General features: G+C 34.6%; 3 protein-coding genes across 5 annotated transcripts; 2 read left to right on the top strand and 1 right to left on the bottom strand.

The window, feature by feature from the left end:
* Positions 1-1,466: 1,466 nt before the first annotated feature.
* On the top strand, positions 1,467-2,828 carry LOC7492960 (uncharacterized). The gene is made up of 2 exons (XM_002315037.4): positions 1,467-1,950; positions 2,055-2,828. Exons 1-2 carry the CDS (start codon positions 1,622-1,624, stop codon positions 2,539-2,541), a joined length of 816 nt encoding a protein of 271 aa, XP_002315073.3. The 5' UTR covers positions 1,467-1,621; the 3' UTR covers positions 2,542-2,828.
* Positions 2,829-8,880: 6,052 nt separating this feature from the next.
* LOC7469111 (uncharacterized) lies at positions 8,881-14,316 on the top strand. 3 transcript variants are annotated; one of them, XM_024609881.2, is made up of 6 exons: positions 8,960-9,045; positions 9,319-9,351; positions 10,370-10,508; positions 10,918-11,062; positions 11,143-11,220; positions 11,656-14,316. In XM_024609881.2, exons 3-6 carry the CDS (start codon positions 10,506-10,508, stop codon positions 13,746-13,748), a joined length of 2,319 nt encoding a protein of 772 aa, XP_024465649.1. In that variant the 5' UTR covers positions 8,960-9,045; positions 9,319-9,351; positions 10,370-10,505; the 3' UTR covers positions 13,749-14,316. The 3 variants fall into 3 exon arrangements, with proteins under 3 accessions (XP_002315074.2, XP_024465650.1, XP_024465649.1); XM_002315038.4 differs by lacking the exon at positions 9,319-9,351 and having other exon boundaries at positions 8,881-9,045; XM_024609882.2 differs by lacking the exon at positions 9,319-9,351 and having other exon boundaries at positions 8,881-9,045; positions 11,146-11,220.
* A 66-nt stretch (positions 14,317-14,382) lies between these two features.
* On the bottom strand, positions 14,383-23,570 carry LOC7464555 (putative cyclin-B3-1). Its single transcript, XM_024609883.2, has 24 exons — positions 23,402-23,570; positions 23,098-23,208; positions 22,950-23,007; positions 22,793-22,850; positions 22,665-22,697; positions 22,265-22,313; positions 22,099-22,180; positions 21,923-22,016; positions 21,295-21,352; positions 20,034-20,091; positions 19,870-19,957; positions 19,692-19,724; positions 19,545-19,599; positions 19,374-19,422; positions 19,174-19,267; positions 18,767-18,821; positions 17,980-18,261; positions 17,782-17,904; positions 16,302-16,391; positions 16,050-16,211; positions 15,881-15,940; positions 15,435-15,533; positions 14,991-15,169; positions 14,383-14,912 (listed from the first exon to the last, which is right to left on the bottom strand). Exons 2-24 carry the CDS (start codon positions 23,110-23,112, stop codon positions 14,777-14,779), a joined length of 2,010 nt encoding a protein of 669 aa, XP_024465651.1. The 5' UTR covers positions 23,113-23,208; positions 23,402-23,570; the 3' UTR covers positions 14,383-14,776.
* Between the last annotated feature and the right edge of the window lie 2,577 nt (positions 23,571-26,147).

The raw sequence follows: 26,147 nt of genomic DNA on the forward strand, positions 1-26,147 counted from the left end.
CGTAAACTTATAAGTTTAAATTTCCAGTGACAGCAACATCGCTGGAGATCCTCTTCTATTTTCCTGGTTTATATTGCAAAATTCCACGTTGATTTTCTAGAGAAGCTGTCTTAGTTTCTGAATAATATTTTGGAAAAGTAAAGATTGCGAGAATGAGGGATCGCTGAGGGAATGTTCCATAACGTTTTTTGTTCACATTACAAAGAAGGGGATATTCCTTTTACAATGCCCTTAGACAGGATCATCCTTTTTCTATCCTTTTGCTTTCGCCTCTTCGAAACAAACTAAACGATCGAAAGAAGGGAAGAGCCCTCAATAATGTAGGAAGTAGCCTTATCCAGTGGATTCAGCCCTACCATTTGCTTGACCTAGAGACGGCTCAAATTTTAATTTTATTTTTATTAAAAATTATTTTTTTATATATATTTAGATTATTTGTGCTGATATCAAAAATAATTTTTAAAAAATAAAAAAATAATATTATTTTAATATATTTATAAAAAAAACACTTTAAATAATTATCATTATTTGCAGACCCTATTCGAGGCATAGCATGGCGTTATGACTTTTCTAATTCATTCCTTTTCTTTTCGATGTCTCGAGTTTTGGGACCCACCTTCGAATTTCCCAGCTATTACAGTCTCACCATACGAGGTTCTCTCCAAGTTCGCCATGCTCTCTTCCCTGAGAAGGAAAACAGGCAGTTCTGGATCGTACAACTTGTTCCATGCATGCTGCGCTGGACGGTCGGGCAGCAAATACAAATAGAACGGAAATTAATAGGTTTTGTTTAGGTTTTTTGTAGCAAGATTCTTTTGATTGGAACTCAAGTATAAAATTCAAGACACGGCATTAACTAGTTTGGTCGGTGAAATTAAGATATCAAGCGATTTACGATGAGAATATCTTTATTGGTAATGAGAAATAAAATTGGCATAAAAATATCTTTATTACTAAAAATAATAATATGATTTTGTCGTTGGTAATAATCATTCGTTCATAATATTTTCCACATCATGCATGCCTACTGTCTTTATCTTATCATTTACATTAAAAAGAATTTGTAACAAAAAATTAATTTATGAATTAAAAGCAAAATAAAAATCCAACTATATGATTTAGTATTTTGTTTTAAATATAAAAATTATAATATATTATTAATTAAATTCAAATAATACAATTCAATTTCAAATATAATTTAGTACAAGTAAACGGCAAAGATTATCCCCCTTTTATTTAGTTGAAAGATCAATTGACCTTTCAATCAACTATGAAAAAAATTCCAAGGCAACAAGGTGTTGCGTGCTTGCCTTGATTTTCATTACAGGTGGAGAACATGAAACAAACAAGAATATACAAAGAATAGAGGGGTCAGGTTGCAAATACTATAAGACCTCTCTTGCAACCCAATTTCAATCTCAAAAATAAAAAATAAAAAATAAAAAAATGGTATAACACTCTCATGGCCGTGTTTAAAACCACTCAAAATCAAAGAGAGCTCATTTTGTTTCTTCTCTCGCCACAACACAAAATTCACAAAGACAAGATACAAAATCATTTCTCATACATTCCGTGAGAAGCTAGAAAGAATCAGGAAACCCCTATTAATCATCCAAAGTTCATGGCTTTTCTTTTACCAAACCTCTCCCCTTCTCTCCTTATCAATTCCAAATCCTTCAAAGATAGAGAGAAACCAGTCCTGTACCAAACCCAAACTTTACCCTCTCATTATCAAACCACCACCACCACAACATCAACAACAACTAAAAAACCCACCAATACTAACTCTTCCATGCCCCCTCCACTGCAGGTTAAGACTCCACCGGGTGCACAGGATAAGGAGCAGCACCAAAGAGATGAGTTTTATGTAAACCTTGGCCTAGCTGTGCGGACACTCCGTGAGGATTTGCCTGTGTTATTCACAGAAGACCTCAATTACGACATCTATAGGTAATTATCTCATATGGGTACCTCTTATTTTCTTTGAATTCAGTGTTTTTTTCTGAGAAAGTTTGGAACTTTTTTATATGGGTGTTGGTATTATTTTGTTTCAGGGATGATATCACATTTATCGACCCTCTGAATACTTTCACTGGAATTGACAACTATAAATTGATCTTTTGGGCATTGAGATTTCATGGTAAAATGTTGTTTAGAGAGATTTCACTCGAGGTTTATAGGATTTGGCAACCCTCAGAGAATGTGATATTGATTAGATGGAACTTAAAGGGTGTTCCTAGGGTCCCATGGGAGGCCAAGGGAGAGTTTCAGGGCACTTCAAGGTATAAATTGGATAGAAATGGAAAAATTTATGAACATAAAGTGGATAATTTGGCCTTCAATTTTCCTCAGCAGCTCAAACCTGCTGCTTCTGTATTGGATTTGGTGGCTGCTTGCCCTGCTAGTCCTAATCCAACGTTTTTGTGGGGACCTGCGGACGTCTACTCGTCTTCATGGGTGGAATTCTATCGTGCTGTTAGAGAGACTTTGGACCGGGAGAACAGTACAAATTGCTTTTGCAAGATGGCTACTTGTTCATAGTTAGTGAGGTACTTAAAATATGATGTATATCAAGAATTTTGATTCCTCAAAAAATATGTATTATTAGTGCATTATATAATTAATGATATATTGAAAGACAACAAGTAATGGATTTTGTTGAAGGATAAGGTGTATGTACACGGGCCAGGATGCTGGAGAGTTCAATGTGCTTATGCTTCAGTGAAGGTAGAGAAGCTTAGACATGTTTAATAACTCATACAGATCTGATTTGTATGTATACAAAGTCTTTAGTCAGTATGTTAATAATAGAGCTTGTTTTGCAATAATTCTATCGCAGATTTGAATCTTATATTTCCCTTTTACATTTGAAAGCATGATTATATTTTTTATGCTGACCATTCTGGGTTTTTGAATGTGATTCGTAATTCTCTTTGAAGATGGTACCACGATGTTATTGATGTTCCAATATAGTTCTCTTAGATTGGTTTTGCGTTGACATTTTTAAGCTTGTTAGTTCTATAAATTAGGAGATGGTTTCCAAAAAGCTAGGAAATCTAAATGCATAGTGCATGCTATCAATGAAGGTCAGTGGGGGAGAAAAACCGAGCATTAAATTCTACCTGCGAGCAAGATTTTCAAGCATTTCTGCTTCGAACATTAAATTGTGATGTGCATTTGTTTGAAGTGGGCTTTTCTATGTAGCTTATATCATTTATGTTATTATCTATTTATTGAATTAGGTTTGTAATTGTGCAAGAGTGCCCTTCTTGCAGTTTACGACTTAGATTCCGTTCCTGTAGTCAATGATTTCTTCTCCTTCCACATTTGTCGGATTTTTTGGGTGTGATTGTAGGTACAGAGAAATATTAGCTTACAGCCATGTTGTTCCTTGAAATTTTATTTTTTCCTCTGGAGCATTGTGCACCTGCATGTTTTTGTTCAGCGTGGTATTGTTTTGGTTAAAAATCGCTTTTGTTTTTCCTCAAAGCATGTTTGATTGTTCAGTGTTGCAATTGGATTTCGCTGACTTCTGTCACTTCACTGTGTATCAATGAAAAGGCCTTGTTCCTAAAATTTGGTGCTGTACAAATAAGCTGGTTGTTCTATACATGACATATCCTTACAGCGCCTCAGTTCAAAAACTTTGTCTCTTCTTTGTTTGTGGTTGTAGTCTTAGCATATAGTTGATACAAAGAGTATTGCCAAGTCAAAAAGATTTAGATTAATATTGAGAACGCGAGCTAGTAGTTGAAGGCATTAAAATGATAAAATGAACACGTTTAGATATAAAATATATGCTGCGAATTGAGAATTGGGTTCATTGGAGAAAAGCCAAGCATAAAAAGGCCCTTGATTTGGAGGAACTTTTCTAGTTTCTTCGTGGATGTAAGCTACCTGATTATTGTCAAAGAGGTGGAAAAGAAACAGGAACATTCCTGCTTGATGGAGACCGAGTTCTATCCTGCTGTTGAACTCAATCCTGGCCGTTTTATTCTCCGAAACTTTCATTCTCTGTCCATTCAGTGTCTTTCCCAGGTCTTCCTGGAGGATCCTTCTCTCTGAAACTCCGCCAGTAATCAGAGAAAGGAAGAGTTCTCGTCTTCATCTGTTGTTTCCCTGAGCAACTCTTGTTCCATGGTAGTGACAAAATCAACATATAGCGTCTCGGTGTGGGGAATTGTTCCTTAGTCTGACATGCTTGCGGGGGATTGCACTCATGAATTTCCTTCTTACAAGAAGTTGGATCGTGGAAATAGAATATGCTTGAGTTCGAGAGAAGATGCCCTAAATTAACGGTGAAGTTTGAAAAGCCAGAACTTTCTCGTGTTTCAAGCAGAGCAATCAAGTCATTTGAGAAACGAGACAGGGGGTCAAAAGACTCTGTAGTCTGTGAGCTATGACGGTGGATGGTAAATTGGGGAAATGTCATGGGACAATGGCCTACGTGAGTACAGGAGGGAATATAGATCCATCCACCATCACAGTTCAGCTAGAACCCGGCAATCATTGCCATATCAAGCACGGATAATAATAACTTATATCTAATTTCGAGAGTCTAATTAAGTTTTAGGTTTTTTAATTATTATTCAATTCTTATAAATTTTAGAGTTATTAGAGATTTACATAGTTATTAATTTCAGAATATATAAGATTAGTCGAAGTATATAAAAACTGACCCGGACATCCAGATTAATTAAAATAATAATAACAATAACGTATATATGTGGGAGTTTCTTTGCAAGGCATATAGTATCTTGTAGATTGCCTCGTGACTTTCTTTTTTTTTGTAATTTCGTTCTCACAGGCTTGTTTCTTTTGCAAGAGGAATATCATTTTCAAATTGGTCCACAGCTTGGTTCTTGCTTAGCCGTCAATTTTGCTCCCACCAAATGCCAAAAATATTTGGTGTGGGGTCTCACATGTTTATAATTCTTTTTTCTCTTGAGGTAAATAAGAGGGGATGTTTTTGGAGGCCAATACAGCCTTCCTACTTGTTGTAATAATCATTAAAATCTGACGACAACGTTTTCATCTAGAAATATTTATTATGCGGACATGGTTGATTGATCTTATGTAAAGTAACGCCACGTCCATCAAGTTATTTCTTGTTCGAAAAACTCAGTTTGATTAAATTATTGTTATTATTTCATAAAATTCAAGTTGAATATTTGGTTTGGCGATGAATTGCTTTTCTAAAATGTTTGCTAAATTATTAGCAGCAGTTTTTTTTTTTAAAAAAAAAAAAAAGGTAAAAAGTAAAATCAAAGCAGAAGCACACTCACCAGGATGTTCCCCCGAACTTTTTGGGACCCGCATGCCACCGAGCTAATTACCCTCAACTCGACAGGTTTAAATTCCGATTGAGATTGGCTGACAACAAGTTGTCAATGAATAGAGATGACAACGTTCCCTATTGACAATTTGTTTTGAACTCCTGGAATTCAATTTAATTCCATTCCAAGTGTTGAATCATGTGTTTGAAGTTATTTTAGAAGTATTTATTTAAATTCTAAATAAAATTAAATCTTAAAAAATAGACAAAAGCAAATCAGAGAGAACTTCTAATTTGCTACAATAATTACTAATAAAAAATACTCATTTTTTCCCTCAAAACCCCAACAAATTCTCTTTACTATCTCTTTCTTTTTTTTCAACAAAAGCTTCGGTTTTTTTTTTCTTGGGAAAATTACCTACATCATGTTATTGTTTTGTGGGGTGTTTCTAGTTTGTCTGTGAAGTGATGGTGGGAAAAAAAAGACAGAAAGAAGAAACATAAAAAGAGAAGCGAGTTCATGGAAATTAAAAAAAAATAGATTTTATTTTATTTTAATTAATAGAATTATCTGGACTAACTTGTGTTTATCTCAACTAAAAAAACGTTTTTATTGACGTGGGTGTTTGGGTAAGTTTGAGCGCTCCTCGACTAATCTCACGGGTCCTGAAGTTAACGATTATGTAAACTTCCAGTGACTATCATAAAAAAATATATAAATATTTTCAATATGTTTTTTTGTTTGAGTTTCTAATATATTATATATGTAAATAGTTTGATCTATTTATCTAATATATAAATTTATATTAACTTAATATATAAATTGTAATTTTTTAAAATATAATAGATAATTATAAAATAGATCAAACCATATAGGATGTTAGGGGTAATTTTTATATATAAAAATTCAAACTAAATTCTTTTAAATTGAGTAGGCTTGTACTCGACTTAGATATATCTTAAATCTTCAAATTCGTTTATTTATAACACTGTAAACTAATATTATGATAATAGATATAAAACTCAATTATTTTTAAATATTATAATTTCCATGTATATTATAAAATTAACAAGTACTCAAATTAACCCACAAGTCTAAACGAGCTAAGCTATTTTGAAATCAAGCTTTGCTTGATTAAAAAACACTTCAAAGATTCGACTTGTATTAGCTTATTGATTAAACAACCTCAGTTGTGCTTCTTGACATATTAAATTTTACGATATTCATAAACACTCATATTTATTTGTAATAAAATAGCTCTTATGAGCTTATTTGAAAGTGTGGTTGTGGTTGTTTTTTGAAAAGTATCAAAATAATATATTTTTTTTATTTTTTAAGAATTATTTTTGATACCAGCGCGTTAAAATAATTTAAAAACACTAAAAAATATTAATTTAAAACAAAGAAAAAATTAAAAAAATTTCAATTTTTTTTTAAAAACACTTTTAAAATGTAAAAACAAACATTATCCTAATATTGATGTTATTTTCAATATTAAATTTTATATGATTTTTAAAAGTCAAAGATATGTCTTTCTAATTCGATATAAACACATACATACATATACATATACATATATAAACACACACCTTTTTGCATTACATTGGTGTGTTCTCTGTTAATTTCGATCAATATTGGACATGCTATTCAGCACATCCAAACTCATACTGGCTATTCAACTCATTCTTTATATTCTATAGTCTATATTCAGTATTCATCAAACAGTCATATCTGCGTCAAGTGGTGTCCCCCCCCCCCCCCCCCCCCCCCCCCCCTCTTGTTTAAGCATTTAAAGGACATGCCATGGCATGTGATTAGCTAAGAACATGATTTATCATCGGTTATGACGATAATGGATGCAATGACGAGTTAATGAAAAAATTAATATAAATAAAAGTAAAAGTTTTAAAGTGGTATAAAATCAAAGATAGAGAGAAAAATATAGATTTTGAATATAAGTTTTTCAATATAAACAGCCCTTTGTCAAATCAATTTTTTTTTTTTATGAAACTCAAGTTATAATTATCAAATATTTAATGGGAGAAATAAAAAGTATAACAAGAGAAACATGAAAAAATAACTAGAAAAAATATTTTTTAAGCTGAAGAAAATATTTTTATTATTTTTACTGGATCTAAACTTCTAATGTGAGTTTTTTTCTTTACCATGTATATTTTTCTTTCATCTAATAATAAATAATACTAATTAGCCTCCTCCCGTGGTTAATTAATGTATGGGTTGCACCGTGTTTTGACCTGGAATTTTGTTTTTATTTATAGGGGTATTCAAGATAGTAGTACCAGTTATTTTTTAAGATATTTATTATTTAAAAATATATTAAAATAAATATATTTTTTAATATTTAAAATTTATTTTAATATTAACACATTAAAACAATTTGAATATATATATATAAATTAATGTAAATTAAAAAAAATAAAAAAATTTGAAATTTTGGCACACATTGCTTATCGACAACATGTTGGAAACCAATCTGAACTTTTGGGTTAATAGAGAAAAAAGGGCCCTTTCCGGCATGATTGAACCTACCTCTGCTCCTAAACATAGAGATTCTCGTCACATGTCACTTTTGGTGTTGTACTTGCAATTTTTCGTAATAATAACAAATACAAGAGAAGGAGCTTGCTGCATTAATACACGTGTCCTCTTCAGACTTCACGCATTTGCGGACAAGTCTTCCATCCACACCTTCTTTATGGCTTCCAATTCCCTTGTCTACCGGATCTTCCGTTTATCTTAAAAATATCACGGAGAATATATTCGTCTACTAATTATGCTAAACGCCAAAACGCTTTAACTTTTTACTATCCGAGTAAAATTCTAGACGCGGTTTCAAAACGCCGTCAAAACAGTATTTTATAATTTTTTAAAAATATTATTTTAATGCATTGATAATAAAAATAATTTTTTAAAATAATAAATATTATTTTAATATATTTTTAAATAAAAATAAACACCGTCCTGCTTAATATAAGATAGGATGACTTCATTATATTTTCTGCCAAGAGAACATTAATATATATACTTATTAAACTGGATTTTAATTAATATATATTCTCAATGTGAATCTTCCATTAAAATCTCCCCTTTTTTTATTATATACAAAAGTTAATCACGTTTTGTAAGTTTTCATTGATCTTGGAGTAAAATAGGACTAAATATCAAGTTATAATTAAAATTATATTCCTCGAAAAATGAACTATAAATTAAGTAGGTCAAAAGGCAAATAAGAAACCATAGAAATTCAACGAACAAAAAGAAAACGTTGCAATTTGAATATCAAAAGAAACAATAAGGAAAATTTTGGTCCCTCATTCATTTTTTTAATATACTATTTAGCATTATAATAATAATAATTTTTTAAAATGCCTTTTATTTTGAAATATATTAAAATAATATTTAAATATTTAATTTTTTTTTAATATTATTATATTAAAATAATCGAAAAAAATCAAATAAAATTTTAAAACAAAAAAACTTTAAAATTTTTAAAAAGCACATGCAATTGCAAAAACAAAGCAGACGCCGGCACGGGGCTATAAGGTTGTAATTCGAACACACTTCAAGGTCAAAGTCGTCCTTTCAAAATTTCGCTTGCTACCGTTTACCACGAAATAAAAAATATACTCCACCATAAATGTAAAATAACGAGTCGTAGTACTGGTAGTGATTAATTAATGGAGTAGACGATGTCAGGTCCACTTATTACTTATTAGTGTGGAGAAGAGAAGAAGAAGAAGAAGATAAGGTAATTTCGCACATGGGTTTTCTTTCTTTATGATGCTGTCCTGTTGTTCTGATCACTTAATCTCTCAATATGCTTTAAAAATGAATGTTTAATTAAAACTTGGTTGATTAGTAAGCTACGGTGATAATCTTACCTGTTAGGGACTTGATTCTCTACTTTTATTTTGTTTTTGTCTAGCTTTAAGTGAAAAGTTTCTTTCTTTGTCAATTTTCTTTGGTTTTGTCTTACTGTGATAGTACTTACCTTTTTATGGGTGAGTATTTTTGTGATTAGGTTTCCGAGCTTTGTGTCTTAGGGTTTCAACAGGTGAGTGGTTTTATTTGATTTGATTGTTTTGGTTTTGGTTTTTTCTTTTCCTTATTGGCATAATTGGGCTCAAGAATTCCAACTTTTTTTTTTTTTTGATAAACGGAAGACTTCTTTGGCTTTTTAATTTTCTTTTACGGCTGTGTTTCCTGCTTCACTGCCACGGAATCGGTGAAGTTGCTTAATTTTGAATGAGAAATTCACAAGATTTTGAGAGTTTACCTGTGCTTTGAGTGCTACTGCTCTTCATGATTGTGGAGACTTTAGAACGATTGGTTTTTCTAGGTAGATCTAGTGGATTTAGAATCTGTATTGCTAGTACTTTAGGGAATCTAGATGGCTCTATATATGATGGAAAACCTCTGGTTCTGCGCACAGAAAGTGCATGAATCTTCATTAAAGTTTACATCTAAGGTTCAGATGTTGAGTTTCTGGAACCAAGAGGTTCCACTGGTGGGAGTTGGGTCTTACTTTCCAAAACCATGAAGCGACTTTGCATGTGGATATTGTCAACAACTGTTTAATGTTTGGTGATTCTACATTGTAGTTCCAGATGCTTAGAGTGATTAAACTTGGCTCTCTGTGAATCTTTTCCTTTTTTGCATCTCTGCAAAATGTACATTCTATTGAGATGTGTTTGTGGGTTTGATTTAGGGGCATCTAATTGTCTGATTTATTTGACGATCGATGTATATATCCTCAGTGCTTTCTGGTGAAGGGTAGTAACCTATTGAAGGGACCTATGTCACTGCCGCTGCTACTTCTATAGTTTCTTAATTTTTAGCGCTGATATCACATACATGGCCCATGAACATATTGCCTATGTTGTGCCATTAAACATGTTTACACTAGTTAAGCGTGAAGTTACTGACAAGGTTCATTCAACTTCTGCACACAGCCTGTTCACTGTTCCTCATGCATTCTGATTGTCATGCACTTCTGTCCATTGAAACATCTGAGTAAACTGAATTGTGTTTAATTTTTATCTGAAAGTGATCTGCGATCTTGTAATTTACAGGTCCGTTCATCAGTGTCTTGGTCACTTTATTTTCATGCAGCAAGTTTTGGGGAGATTATTGCACATAATTTGCTGAAGTTCCCTATCTTTTCGGCAAGCATCAGTCCTTGCAAAGATCCCGTTTCTTGTTTTACATATGGTAAATCTATCTAAATCCATGCAAAACCTTTTCTGTTCCTCCTCTCAAATAGTGGAAATTAACTCGGTTTTGGTAAGTCAAGGATAACAGAAGCATAATGATTTATGAGCATTAGCTAAGAAATGAATAGCTATTAAAGGTCATGCCCTAGTAATGCCCATACATGGATAGCTTTTTATGATGTAAACAAGAAGTAAATGTTTCACTACCTCGATGTTATTTCTTGTTGGTTGATACAAACATCCTTAAAGCTATTTGTTGAACTTCTTACACTAGTCAAAATCCTTGCTTCCTAGGTTAAAGAAGATAGTTATTTTATCTGAGTTCATTCATGAAGCATGATAATTGGTTCTGTTCATGGATTGCTACTTCTCTTGTCTTACTATTCTCTATTTTGCTATAATTTAAGGCGACATATGAAGATTTGCCGCCCAGCATGATAAAGAGACTTGCGAAGGAATTGAAGAATCTTGATAAATCCCTGCCCAAGGGCATTTCTGTAGGGATAAATGATGATGATTTTTCAGTCTCAGAAGCTGATATTGAAGTTCCAGGCATGCAACGTTTTCCTAAATTTAATCTCTTTTAAGATGTGTTGAGATGTATGTTGAAGTAAGATTCTTTTGTTTTGCAGCAGTAACTGCAAATGAAAATAATGTTTCTCGCATGAAGCAGCTATTGTCTCGCGACTTTCGACGCCCTCCTTTAAAAGGTGGGTAGATGGGCATTTTGGTCACATCTCTATGTTGCTATGATCTGTAGGCTGTAGCTATTTATTTTGGTTCAAGTCTGGAAGTTTACATCGATAAGGAAATTTTGGTTTTATTGTGCTGCCATCCTTCGTATTTCATGTTACCCTCTAGGGTTCAAGTTTTACCTCTTCTGTTGTCTAACACCCTGTGAATGTACTGAACATGATATAGTATGATTTAACTTCTCAACTGCTTATGCTTATGAGCATCACTCCAGAAAGTCAAGAAACAAATTACATACATATTACCCAGCCCTTATTTTTTTGTTTGTCACGGCATGTGATCTGTCTTCTCTACTCTCCATGAGAGTGCTCTGTTGTGTTATTGTTGTAAATACAATGTTATGATGTCACACTCCAATCGAAAATAAGATATGCAAACTTATTATTTGACAGGTAGATCCCCAGACCAAGAATCGATAGGGTCTGAAACAAAAAGATCTAGTGTATCATCTGGCAGCAGGTCTCATAACCGCAAGGAGTTTCTTTCTAGGTTCGTGGACAGTCAAACTCTGACAGCCAGGCTTGAAGACTGGTTTGAATTGATATCAGAAAATTCTGGACAAAAAAAGTCTGCATTTGATGTTCCTTTTGAGTTGATAGAACTTCAAAAGTTTGATTATGCATTGGAAGGGGTTTCATTTCAGCAGCTGGTTCGAATGCCCAGTGCTGTTTATGCTTCAACATCTGATGCTGTGGAAGCAACTGCTTATCTTGCTATTGAAGACTTTCTACATGCAAGTGTGAAGGGCTTGTGGGAGGCATTTTGGAGTCAGGATGATCCTATGCCTTTCTCAGTTGCTTGTCTATACAATGAAAACTTGAAATTCTACCAGGCTGAGAAAGCAATAGGTAATGGAAAACTTGGTGGTCTTTGTGCCACTGGTGTATTACTTAACAACCCTAGACATCCACATGGAAAGTGGGACCATATTCTTGAATTGGCCCTTCTAAGGCCTGATATTGGAAGTGTTGCTGCGGGAAGTGACCGGCAACTCTCTTTATCTGTTCTGGGCGAGGCTCTCTTCTATGCTATACGCATGCTACTATCAAGAAGCTTGAGCAGATTGAATTTTTCTGAGAGTCCAAATTGTGCCTATGTTCTTCTTGTTGATTCTCAACATGGCGGGGTTGTAAAAGTTGAAGGAGATGTAGATAAATTGGAGTTTGATGTGAATAATGTTTACAACTGTTCCGTGGACTGGATAAAAAAACACTGTAAAGTCACAGTCTCTCCTGTTGATAGGATCTGGAACAAACTTGGAAATGCCAACTGGGGAGACATTGGTGCTCTACAGGTACTTTTTGCTACTTTCCATTGTATCGTGCAGTATTCAGGGATGCCTAAGCACTCGATTGAAGATTTAGCAGCTGATCATGGTCCTCGCCTCCTAACAAGAAGAGTGGCAAGGCAGTTAGGGGATTCCAGAGTTAATGGCCATGGACTATTCCGGTTTCAGCAACGGAGTGTTTCTCCTGAAATTGTTGAAGTTCCGGATGAATCTATCAAAATAAAGTCTGAAGAGTTGATAATGAAGCTGGATGTAGGATCTGTACTATGGTTGGAAGACTCTGAATGTCAAAAAGGTTATCAGATCAATGATGTCCTGCACAATAATGAACTACGGTATTACATAGCATCGCCTGTTAATGATCCTGGTAAATCTTTGTATCTTTATGTCGGTTCCCATCCTTCTCAACTGGAACCAGCATGGGAAGATATGAATTTGTGGTATCAAGTCCAAAGACAAACTAAAATATTGGCTATTATGAGGCAGAAAGGTCTGTCTAGTAAATATCTACCACAATTGAGTGCTTCTGGCAGGATTGTTCATCCTGGCCAGTGTCGAAAACCCAGCTCAGGTGGGAACTGTGATCACCCATGGTGTGGTACCCCAATTCTCGTTACCAGTCCAGTTGGTGAGACAGTTGTTGATATGGTAAATGCTGGCAGATTTGGTTTGGATGAGGCTATCAGGTGTTGTCATGATTGCGTATCTGCACTTTCTATGGCTTCTTCCGCTGACATTCGGCACGGAGACATTCGGCCGGAGAACATAATTTGTGTCGTGTCTGGTGGGAGGCATCCTTATTTTGTCCTTGTTGGTTGGGGTCATGCGATTCTTGAAGACAGGGATCGCCCTGCAATGAATCTCCATTTTTCATCTACTTATGCACTGCAGGAGGGAAAATTGTGCTCAGCTTCGGATGCAGAGAGCCTGGTATACGTGCTCTACTTTGCCTGCGGTGGAGCTTTGCCTGATTTAGATTCGGTTGAGGGGGCACTGCAATGGAGAGAGAACTCATGGTCAAGGAGATTGATTCAGAAGAAGCTTGGTGAGTTATCAACTGTGTTGAAAGCTTTTGCTGATTATGTAGACAGTCTTTGTGGGACACCATATCCTATAGATTATGACATATGGCTAAGAAGATTAAGGAGAAATATTCACGATGGTGACCATGGAAAGCAAGTTGACACATCTGGCTAGGACTTTTTCACTGGTGTAAGCGGCATAAATGAATCCATAAATCATATCGATCATTTTCACTGCCTGGGAGCAAATGATAGAATATGGAGTTTAAGCACTTGGGGTCGATTGTTAAGCTTTGGACGATCTGGAGGTTTTTTTAGTCTTAAAGGGAGAAAAGGAAGTTCAAAATTCCGAGAATGGTTTGATTGTGCTCCCACATGGCTTCTCAATTTTGAAGATTCTTCTGGCCGTTCCTTCTCTTCTGTAAATAATTGGGACTGCATGAGTGTCTCTGTTCAGACCGCCACACAATACAACACTACCTTTTTATTTTGCTGGCGTGAAGTCCCATTACACTGTAGAGGTTTAAAATACGGTCGCTTTCTGCTTTGGTGGTGAGTTTCTTAGTAATACGTGTAGCACTTGTTGATGGTACGAGTACTGTGAAAGTTCTGTAATTGGTCGAATCCAGGTCATCATTCCTTGTAATTGGTTGCATGACCGTGTACCCATTTGTCTTCTTTTTCTCCATGATTTTCGTCTATTCTGAAGGAGCGAGCTGAATGTCAGATTGTAATTTTTTTTATTTACCATTTTTAACACTCATAACAATGACCTTGCATCTCATTCCTGTCGAACCAAACACATCACAAGTTCAAGATAGATTTCTATTATAAATCTTTTCAGTTTAAAAGAAGAATCCTTCATATATGCAAGTATATCACCGAAGATGGTAAAGGAGGATAATCCAGAAATTAAGCCAAGGGAACATTACAACAAGACGTTACGGTACTTCTATGTTAAATCAGACGGTTCAGAGATCTAACTTCTACAGGGGTTCATATCCTTCGGCAAGTAAAATCACCAGGGATTACAACCACACAAAGCATACAGCAAGTAGCTTTAGTTTCTTCAGCTGTGACGTGAAAAAACCAATTTGAATAAGGTGGGAAAAAAAAAAAATACAGGCAGCAATCTCAAGGGCATCTTCACATGTACCATTAGAATTTACACCGCATGTAACTTTAGAATTTACACGCATCAGATCAAAGTGGAAGTTCATTCAAGGGTTTTATTGCTGCAACGCCACTGAGATCAGGCCTCATGTACTTCTCGTACGTAACTCTCAACTGTGATGTTCTTGCAGCCTTTTGAAATCTCAATATCATCTCAGCACAGTCCCTACAAAAATCAATTTAGATCATCACCAGGCGGGAAAGTATACCCACTCATGGAAATTAATCTTTTAACAAGGGGTACCTGATTTGGGAGACTTGATAATGTGTATGTCTGGTAAGCAAAGGAGTCCAAGCTGGAGATACTTGCAAGGTAGACCGAGCAACATAGATAGCTGATGCACATAGCATTGAAGGTTTGAACTTTAAAGCTTTATATTCCACCAAGCAGAGTTCGATGAGGTAGAATGCTAAATGCTCAAGCTGGCAGCAAAAGTGAATATTAGGTTAGTAGATTCAAATTGCTATTGACAATAGTACAGACAAGAATGCATGACTTTATATCAGTTAAGAATCTAAGATCATCTGCTGCTGTTTACTATCCAATATCCAGCCTTGCTATGACTGGACAACCTCTTCTTTACTGAAACACAACCATGGAGGCTTTTACCGATATGCACATGACAGATTAGATGCAACAAGAGATCTTCCAATATCCAGGTTTAGAGCCCTTTTGAAAGCCACATACCTTCTGGTCTGTTTGAGCAGCCTTGAGAAACCTCAACATGAAAACATACGGAGTCGGCTCATTTAGACGAAACTTCAACTTCTTAAGAAAAAACTTCTCCTGAACACAAAGCAAGAAAACACTACCACTAAGACCAAGAGATAGATCAACATCAGAATGTACTGATATTTTATGCCATCATCTTCCAGGAAAGAGGGAAGAAGATAAGTTGGCATCATTCTGTTATACAAGTTCGTAAATAACATACAAATATGCAATAAAGCAGCACAAGGGAGAAAGTTTACAGATCAAGTCCATCCAGGAAAGATATTTACTTTCCTAACCCAATAACTACAAGAAGAGAATCGAATCCTCGATGCCAAATATTTATGTCTAGTACCACCAGAATCTCTTTTACAAGAAACTAAATTTCAGTGAATTAAGATTGGTAATATGCAACATCATACCATCACAAGCATTTGGCCTCTCGTGTATGACTCAGCCGAGATGCTAATTAAATCTTTGATCTGCATTGCATGGTGCAGAAAAAGATGTGTGAGTGTATTGTCTCAAAAAATAAAAAATCAAATAAGATTTCAACTGAAACTCTGTGAGTTTGACATATTATTTTTTTACCCTAGGATGCCAAAAATCTTCGTATTTTGATGCCAGAAGCAGTGCTGTAAGACCAACCAACTGCAGTTCACTCTTCTTAATTTCGACTTGAGATAGGTATCGATCTAACAATGTAACCATTAGATAAAGTGTTTCCGGCATTAATTCAAATTTGAAGTGTACCTGCAACCAAAAAGGAAAATAAATTACTGTAGGAAAACAGCAGCAAAAGCAAGATGCTTAAAAGTCAATTGAGATCAAATGGGTGCCCACTTCAATCAGCCAGTTGATGACTATGCCCCGCATTTGAGGTGTAATTTCTGTGTGAATTGCCATGTAATTTTCCAGACATAAATTCTGCACCTGAAATAAGATCATCAACAGACACAAGAAACAAAACAAATTAGACTTTATTTAACAACTAACAGGTTGCCAACAGAAGAAGTGAACAAGGGATGGGACCGAGATCAGTAAGGTAAAAAAGTCAAACCACCATTCACATGCCTGGTTTCATCAGCTCCAGGTCCCAAAACAAACTTAGAAAGTTTATAGTGATTTAATTTGTAGAAAAAACATGAAAAGATATGTGATCATAAAATGGATTGACTTTAACATCATCGCATGATAAATCAGATCATCATTGAAGACCTGGAATGATTCACTTGATATCAGATTTCCCATTCAAGATGAGATCCCAATGATACCTATACACCAAACAGTATTTTCAAGTGAGATCCCAATGATAACTATATATCAAATAGTGTCCAATGTTTGGCACCCCAAACCAATCTCTCCCTTAATGTCACAGAACAACACTAAAGCTTCTCACTTCCCACCAATCATAATTTGGTTTATTAAAGCAATACGTAGAAATTGTTGAGTAGGCAAAACATAGACCATGTCAACCAACATTTTAAGTTGACCATAATCATTTGGTTAATTGATGCAAATGTGATGTTTTAATTTCCATAATCAACAACAATGAATTATGGATTATGATTTTACTCAATTATGGAAGTGAATCCACTCAAATATGAAAGTGAAGAATTGCATTTATATCAATTAACGTGTGCCCTTAGAGCACATGACTGAAAATCCACTGAACAATTATAGGCAACCCTGCCGTGGAAGATCTGGCCCCATTCTCACCACTTAAAACACAAAACTCTCACAAGGGTGCCTTTTCTTGCAATCATATATATGTATAAGAACTAGTCTCTAGCAGCTAGTCTTTTAGTTTATTTAGCTGAAAACTGTGGGCATGCTTGCTAAACATTTCAGCTGATTTAACTTCTTTCTTATCTGCCAGCTAGTTGTATTAGACAGAGTAATTAACAACTTAAATGAGTTGTGTATGCAACAGCATTGACAAACAGATCAATACTGGAGAAGAATGACATTTCTCCACAAGATTTTTACACGTTAATTTGCAAAAAATTCTCAATCTACCTTATCTTTCCATCATTTATTATTTAGCTGAAGACTGCTGGCGCCTCCAACATTTCAGCTTAGTCAATTCCTATCTCATCTGACAGCTAACTGTTATTAGACACGATAGTTAACAACTAAAAAGAGTGATTCATGCTGTTAGATGTCAAATCAACCTAAAATATGGGTGTGCCAGTGAAGGAAATTTTTTCAAGAATAATGGCGTCAAGTTTGATCAAAACCACTAGAAGAATGACTCCAACTACCATATAAAAAACACAGCGCAGGGATCCAGAAAATGAAATGGGAATAAAAGAGCAATCACCTCCAAAACCCAATAGTACTCGTATATCTCGTCAACATACTCAGCAACTTCCAGTTGATTGAAAGTATCATCTATACTTGGTAGCTTTTCCTGCTCGATAACTTCACCATGCTCCTCTAGTAACTGCAAAATAATGGCAATTGTTAGAAAAAATGCTCAAGAACAGTTAGACATTATGACAGTGAATTAGTCCTAAACCTTTGATCCTGTCATTAATAAAGATGTATAAGATCTCCTTCGACTTGATTTTCTTATGGTGATGACATTTGATTTGTTATCAGCGCCTGACTTGTTGTTGCTGTCAGGTGAAGGTTCTCCTTGAGTAACTTCTTCATGGGCGACCAACGGCATGTTTTCTGGACAAGACGCGGCAGATTCTTTTTTCTTTGATGATATAGCAGCAATGCACTCGGACTTGTTTGAACTAGAGATGCACTTTGATCTTGAGGTCTTGTGGTTAATTTCAGTCTTTAGTATTGGCTGGACCAATGAATGCAGAAAAAGAGTTAACATGACTAAGAACAAAAGAACACATCTTTGTAAATTACTCTCAAGTTGTGAGATAGAGATTTCATTTGAGCTATACGCATTAAAGCAAGATCAGGATTTGCTAATCTGCTATCTAATTAAAATCCTGATCTTGCTTTACATTCACTTATTGCCAATTATTTGTAATTAGGCTTATGCAGCTTAAAGATGCCATCTAACATGATTTCAATCTCAAGATGACATGTGTCATGAAATTCAGCATGCATATTCCAGTGCTTTTAAATGATTTCAAACTTCCACACCATGTCAGCTTTGCCTGAAGACTACAACAAATTATAAACTCTCACATTGCCTAAAAAAATTCAAAAGATAGAAATAAGCAACACCATAAATGTTGTCTAAGTAAGCGTAGACAATGAGTTAAGTTACAAAAGAATGAAGCATGGATAATTGAGAAATAAGAGGGAAAAAAGTAGATATAAAACACAGCTCATACCCTGACAGATTTTCTGGATACACGGGCATCAGCATTAATTTGATCCCTGGGAGCCCTATTTACAGATAGAAAAGATAATCATTTGCAGCCCGGCCAATCATCAATTGATAAAAGGAAAAAATTTCTCGGCCATGATTCAGAAAAATAATTAAGTGCTCTCAGTTTAAGGATTAAGTATAAATTGTAGGTAATTTATGTTTTTGTAATTGTAATGCTATGCTTTGTTTTGACATTTTCGACTCATCTATTACATAGAAAATAGCATACAATTCATTGAAGAGCAAAGAAAAGGAAAACCATTTTGTTTCTGCAAATAAATTAATATGTACAAGAGAATAAATTGAATTACAGCACAGACAGCAGTTCCTTTTTTTCCTTTTTGAGATAAAAAGATCATTGTTACTTACATTAATATGAAGCCATCACTCACTCTATTTCTCCATAGATGGCTCCTACCCACGCCACCCTGAGATACTACTTTCTTACCCACTTTAACCTTAACTGGAACCAAAAGAATTGAGATATAAATAGGCATATAAATATCATGAATCTTAGTCAATGGACTGCAGAGCCAAGTATAAAAGAGACACGAATCAATTTGTCTTACCAGGAAACCCACTAATATTCTTAGTTTTCTCAAAGTTTTCATCATTCTCCTAAAAATGAAAGGTAAAAAACGGAAAAAGGCACTAGGAATCAGACGAAACCAGTACAAAAATATTTCATTAGGAATAGAAAACAATTCTTTTCTTCGAAAATTGTATGTAATGAGATTAACCTTTGCATTGCTTGCATCTGCATGGCTCACCCTCTTCAGCACTGGCAGAGACTTCCTTCATGTCAAAAGTAGGAACAAAAAATATATCAATAGCATATATAAATTGTTATTTTAATGAGTAAATTTCATACAGATAGAATCACAAACCTCATCGCTGCAACTAAATTCCCTGCATTCCTCCTATAAAATTAAAACATAAATTTAGTTCAAGAAATTATTGAGTCACACAAGACAGCTGCAAAGCATCTGGCATTGATACTAACAGATTTGTGTTGTACCCATATTCCTGCCTAGATAAAAAATATGACTAACATAATTCAAATACCTGCTCTTATTAATGCCAAATTCACGGTCATGATTCTTGGTGTTGGTCTTCTGATCATCTAAAGAGGCCCTTGGATCTTTGTCACCTACTATTGTCCAAGACCAGTTACTATCCAATGAGAATCCCCATTTAGAGATACTATGAAAGTAAGTATTTTGTTATACCTTTTCTAGAAGCATGAAAGTCACCAGCCTTTCTACTTGTATCATCCTTCATTTTTCCCTAATTTGAAACAAGAAAATTATCAGCACTCTAGAATTACAGGAGGAATAATTGAAGCGCCAGATAAGAGAGAGCAGTGATATTTACTAGCGATGATAAAAACTTTATCTTTCAACTGGCACAATGGGGTAGAATTAGGTACAAAGGGCAGCTACCACAAGTACTATAAATTTACATTATGATTACTCATGACAAAGATAAAGTGTATAATGGTGACCAGATTCAATGCTAGGAAACCTCATCCAACATTGGCGAATAGTTCCTCATGAATCATCCATGTTTAATGAAAATCTCAATTCCTCAGACAAGCAAGTTTGAAGTGTGAAATTAGAGGGAGCTAAGTCCCAAAAGAATACCAAATTCAACTTGTAGAAATTCTCTCAATTATGAAGCAATCAAGAAACAGAAGAAAGCAAACATAAATCTGAAGGAGAAAAGCAGCATAAATTGTACTCTATTGAATTTGGAGAATGCTGTGGCAAACAGTGAGAGAAATTATAATCATCCACTGTATGGCAAAATATTGGCCAAGTTTAGGATTTTCTTTTCAAGGAAAGAAGAAGAAGCCTGTGTTTGCTAATGCAAGGACAACCAAAGCATGAAAAGTGAAGCCAAGAGAAAAGAGGCTAATTTTCCAGAATTCCATAAAGGAAGAAATTCAGCTACGCTGATTAAAATAATAAAAAAAAGATTTCTGCTGAGCAATATGGAGACTCAAGCAAGCAACAAAGAACCTCCCTAACAGTATGCAAATCCAGAATAATTGACCATACAGAAATGAAAAAATAGGCAAGTCAATCCTCCCTGCCTCACGATTTGGAGGAAGTTATCTTCTGTCACACTAGAGAAGCGGGCTAGGACAAAAATGTTGGGTTTCAACCATTACCCTCATCCTCCCTGCCTCCCCATTCCGCCAACAAACAAGCACTCAAAAGTGTGCTTCCCTTGTTATCTAACTAATTTGAAATGAAGGCATCATAATTGGATACAGAATCTAGTGAAATATTGTACCAGCAATTGAGCTGGATGCTATACTTCTAGGCTGATTTTGCAGAAAGAACCAATAGGCAAAACATTTTAAGTTGCCTGGTTAGAAACCAATAATGAATGGGAAAACATCATAAAAAATACAATGGGAACACAGAAGAAAAGAAACAAGCTGACAGAACACAAAAACTTGTACTTAGAATTTGGTTTTCATACCGTTGCAGATTTTCTTGATGAAAGATTCACAGTCCTAGAGCCTGTACCGCCTGAAATCCTAAAGGAGTTGATGACAAGCAGAGAATCATGTCAATCTTAACCAGAAACAAAGGAGCAATCAATCGAAGGACAAGAAAATATGGAATATCCTTAACAGTGACCCTCTGTAGCTAATTTATAAAGAAAATCTAGAATGCATGGAATGCTTAGAAGAAATTCTGCTCTGAAGAATTAAATTAAAGTCAAGAAAGATAGTTAAGCCCCCGTAACCTGAATAAACTTTGATTATTTACTCAATTGGATAAAGAAAACGTTCTTTTTAACTTTTGTCCATTGATCTAGAAGCCAAAAGCCAAAAAGATAGAGAGCAAGAGAGAATATATTCCCCTGAGCAATCATGGATACCTAAATGTTCAAATTGTCTTTCATAAAAAAAAAAATTGCAAAGAAACTCTTCTGCCTTTATAGTACTTTTATAAATTTTAACGATAAAAGAACTTTTCATAATTTTACTTGTAGAAATGAAAAAAGGATTTGCATGTAAGACATGAACAGGAAACATATGCAACCAGTAGATAAAAATGCCCTTCATACATTAAAAAATAGGCATGCCAATTCAAACACTCACACTGATTTCAAACCACCATATGCCGCATTCCTTGCACAGCTACTCTGCACATTGCTTACATCAGCCAATGCTTTTCTTCTGGCATTTTGATTTACTGGAAAGGGCCACTATCAAAGTTTAACAATGACAAAGAAAAAATCAACAAAAAGATAAATTATTATTAAATTTAGCCATACCAGTCAGTCTAGATGTGTCATGTTTGCCTTTGTTCTGCACCACAATTTTCGAACTTCCCTTCATATTACATGTTAAGGGCAACTATAAAAGCACACTTCAAATGGATATCTAAAGAAAGTAGCATTCTCACATAAACAACCATTAATGCAGGAAGGGGAAACTTACCTTTGAATCACTTGTTATGGCAAGAGAATCTTCTTTGTTGGATATCCTTCTGTAGATTTTGTTTTTTTAAAAAAAAGATGTTAAAAACATATCAAGAAACAAATAAAATAATATATTTCCTTTGTCCAATGTTTCCAATTTATTTAGAAAATGATCTCAATCAAGCCAAGGAGCCATCAAAGCGGGATGATGTAATTTCTTTTCTACATCCAACAATATTAGAAGATAAGATTCTTTGAAATACATCAGTTACCTTAACCTCTCCATTAAGCTGAGCCTTAATAAAAGTTTTTTAAAGCCAAACAACGAAACTTAAAACCCCAGATTTCTGATCTTTTCTTCACCTATAATTCACAAGCAGTTATGAAAATTGATTTAACAAGTCTACAGCATCACGTACCTTGCAGGAAGAGGATTATCTCGGGCAGATTTACTGGAAAGAGAATTGAAAACATCACGCTTACTAATCAAGAAGCATTAAGCAATAATAAGAATTTCCAAAGTGAACCCGAACTTGATTATACTTACATGCTAGCAGCATCCTTCATCTTTTCGTTTTCTGAATAGACTTTAAAAGTTCTAACACCTAAAATAAATGTAAAGGTAAAAAGAATTAGGTACATAAAACAATTCAAGAATCTGAATCATTAAGTCAGATCGAACAAAAACCAATGAAACCCGTTACGTGTTCTGGAAGTATGGGCATCTTCAGCTACACGGTTGATCCCCACGCTGAATTTTCCCTAAAACAGCACAAGGAAAACATGTATATAAACAATGAATACATCAAAGAGACTAAAAAAAAAGAAACAGTGTGTGGGTCTGTGTCATACTTTAGCAGCCACCATTATGTTTCTTTCTTTATCGGTTCCTCTGATAGAAAGATCTCGAACTCGATGACGATAACAGATCTAAAGTTCTCTCACTAAATTTGTTTACCTAAACTGAAAAAGGAAAAAAAAAAAAGAATTTCAACATCGTAGAAGGCATTGAAGAAATAATCATAATTCTAAAAACCCTAATTCGTAAACTTCGAATTAAAATACAAAAGCAAACGGATATAAAATGAAAATTGAATAGAAGTTAAAGAAAGATCAAAAAGATCAATCAAAGAAGCTATTAATAGTTAGATCATACCTTTAATGACGCTAATTTCTCTTCGATTTCTTTGTTTTCTCTTAAGATTTTTAGAGAGAGAGGGGCTGAGTTTGGGTTACCGTTGCAGATGTTGATCAGTGCTAGATTTTTATGGTTTCAAATTTTTCAAGTTTTTTACGGTTATGCCCTCATTCGAGTTTTGTTTCTTGTTGCGCTTTCTGATTATATGGGCTTGCTACCTTTATATTGGAGCCTCAACCATGTAATGTCTGGGTCTCTACTCTCTAGGCATATAACTAATGAAAATGTCATCAGTAACTTTTGAAAAGTTACAAATTGCTTTCTTTTTATATTTTTATAAATTATACTTTACATCACGAGATTTACATATTAAATAATGGTTTATATCCTTAGCCGCAAAACAAAAAAAAAATGAATATTTATATGATTATAGTACAATAAAAAATTATGTAATTATCACTTTATTCAACGATTAAAAAGCCATTAATACCTTGAAATAATGAAAATAATTACAATAATATCATCCATAATTAATAATTCTCCTGCATAAAATGCCATAAGTGTACGAAATTGGATCGATGGGTTTTTAGGATAAATTTTGATATATTTTCTTCTGCTTTTTCCCATCTCTCTTCATCTCACGTGCTGCCATCCTTGCCTCTCCAGACAAAAGAGAAAGCAAGCCATCCATCAGTCCCAGCCACCTCACTTAAACAGTCCCTCTCTCTTCTTCTTTTTTCCCATCAAACGAGAATCTCATTCGCACGCATGAACCCATATAATTCATCCCACCAATCCAACACAAAAACAACAGCCAGTTCATATGCTGACAATTTGTATTTGTTCAAAATCCATCATGAGAGTACAAGATAAGATTTCAATTGAAGGGTTGAGATACTGCCAGCTTTAGATTTTCTAGAATTTTCTTTATTGCCTATTTATCTGAGAAATTAGAGGTTGAGAGAGGGTTTAAAAAATAATAGGAGAATTGAAAATTTAGAAGGAATTGCTGCTAAGAATTATCCTGTTATTAATTTCAGGATTTATAAAAATTAATTAAGATATGTGTAAATTTATCCGAACACCAAACACCTACCCTACGTGAATAAAAAAATCAAAGGAATTCGAGGGGGAAAAGGGGGAAATTGAGAAGTAAAGGCACGAACGACCTTTTTTTCTCCACCTCCAAATCTATTAAATGCATCCACTTACCACCATCAAATCCAAAACCCTTAAATTTTCTCACCTTTCAATCGCCTAACAGTCACCTTTTCTCCCTCACAGACTACTGAGCTTGTCCCAAGTAAGCTCTGCCATTTTTTATTTTTTATTTTTTTTAGTTTAACGTGTGTATTCGGGTCAGCTTACGCGCACCTCGACTAATCTCACGGGCCCTGAAGTTAACGACCATGTAAGCTTCCAGTGGTCATCATATGAGCAACCATAGGGTTCGAACCTGAGACCACAGAGGAAGCAAACCTCTTGGTCCCAAACTTTTATCACTGGACCACCATCTAGATGGTTAAGCTCTGTCATTTAATCACCAAGTTCCCGGTCTCTAATATGAGGTGATAAATTTAATGTTGATTTGAAAATTTCATAAATTTGAAAAAGTTTTGATATTAATAATCCCTAAAGTAGGGGATTTTAACAAACACTTTCTGCATTTTTTTTGATAGACAGTGTGCTACAACATTAGCACTTATTCTTACATTACACAAATTAAAACTACTCCCTCGATTAATTAACCCTCTGCAGTCTTCAAATATCATACCTGTCCCAGAATCCACAACAATCTTAGCATCCAACTCAATAAGGAAATTTGACAGCCCCTGAGAAATCATGAACTGCAGCACATTCTTTAGACACAACGCTTCAGCCAACGTTGGTGAAAAAAAACCTATAATTTCCCAGCACCCACAATAAACCACAGCTCCCTCATTATTCCTGATTACAAAACCAGCACCCATGGCAGCGCCTTGATCAAGAATGCCTACATCAGTGTTACATTTCAGAAATCCTACAGGAGGCTTATCCCATTTCTGACACTGGGTGTTGAACAATCTGCCTCACACACTTCCACGCCTGCCAAAACTCCAGCCCCTGCTGTACCACATAATTACAAGGACTAAAATGAATACTTTCAATAAATGCACCTGGGATGAAGAATTCCTCTCATCACTCGAAATTAAGACTTGAAAAGAGAATTTTTGTGAGACGAAAACAAAAAGGGGCCTTCTTTTTTTTTTAAAAAAAATCCCTTCATCAGCGTCGTTTAAGCAGCTTAACAAGGCCAAGAAAATTATATATACAAAACATGAAACTGAGTACTTACTTAACTAACTAATTAGTTGTCTAACAAATAGCCAGCGAGATGGCTGAGTCCACGAAAAGCCCGGGAAGGGGGCAGTACCGAACAAAATGTTAAAAAAAAGTGGCATAATTACTAAGAAAAAGAAACGACGTAACATCGACATATATTAGGCAGAATGTTAAAGTAAGTTCTACCGTTTCAATCCAAGCAAAGCTTTCTTGATTTAGGTGAATGCATGACAACATTTTGTCCACACTTGGCTCTTTAGCTGCTGGCTTTATCTTCTTGCTGCCATCTAAAGCTTTTTTTTATTTGTGGGGAGTTTTTGAAAATATAATAATAATTATTTTTGAAAATATTTTTTATTTATAAATATATTAAAATAATACCTTTTATATTTTAAAATTTATTTTTAATAACAATATATTAAAATGATCTAAAAATATTAAA

This window comes from Populus trichocarpa, chromosome 10 (genome assembly GCF_000002775.5).
Source record: "Populus trichocarpa isolate Nisqually-1 chromosome 10, P.trichocarpa_v4.1, whole genome shotgun sequence".
Taxonomy (NCBI): domain Eukaryota; kingdom Viridiplantae; phylum Streptophyta; class Magnoliopsida; order Malpighiales; family Salicaceae; genus Populus; species Populus trichocarpa.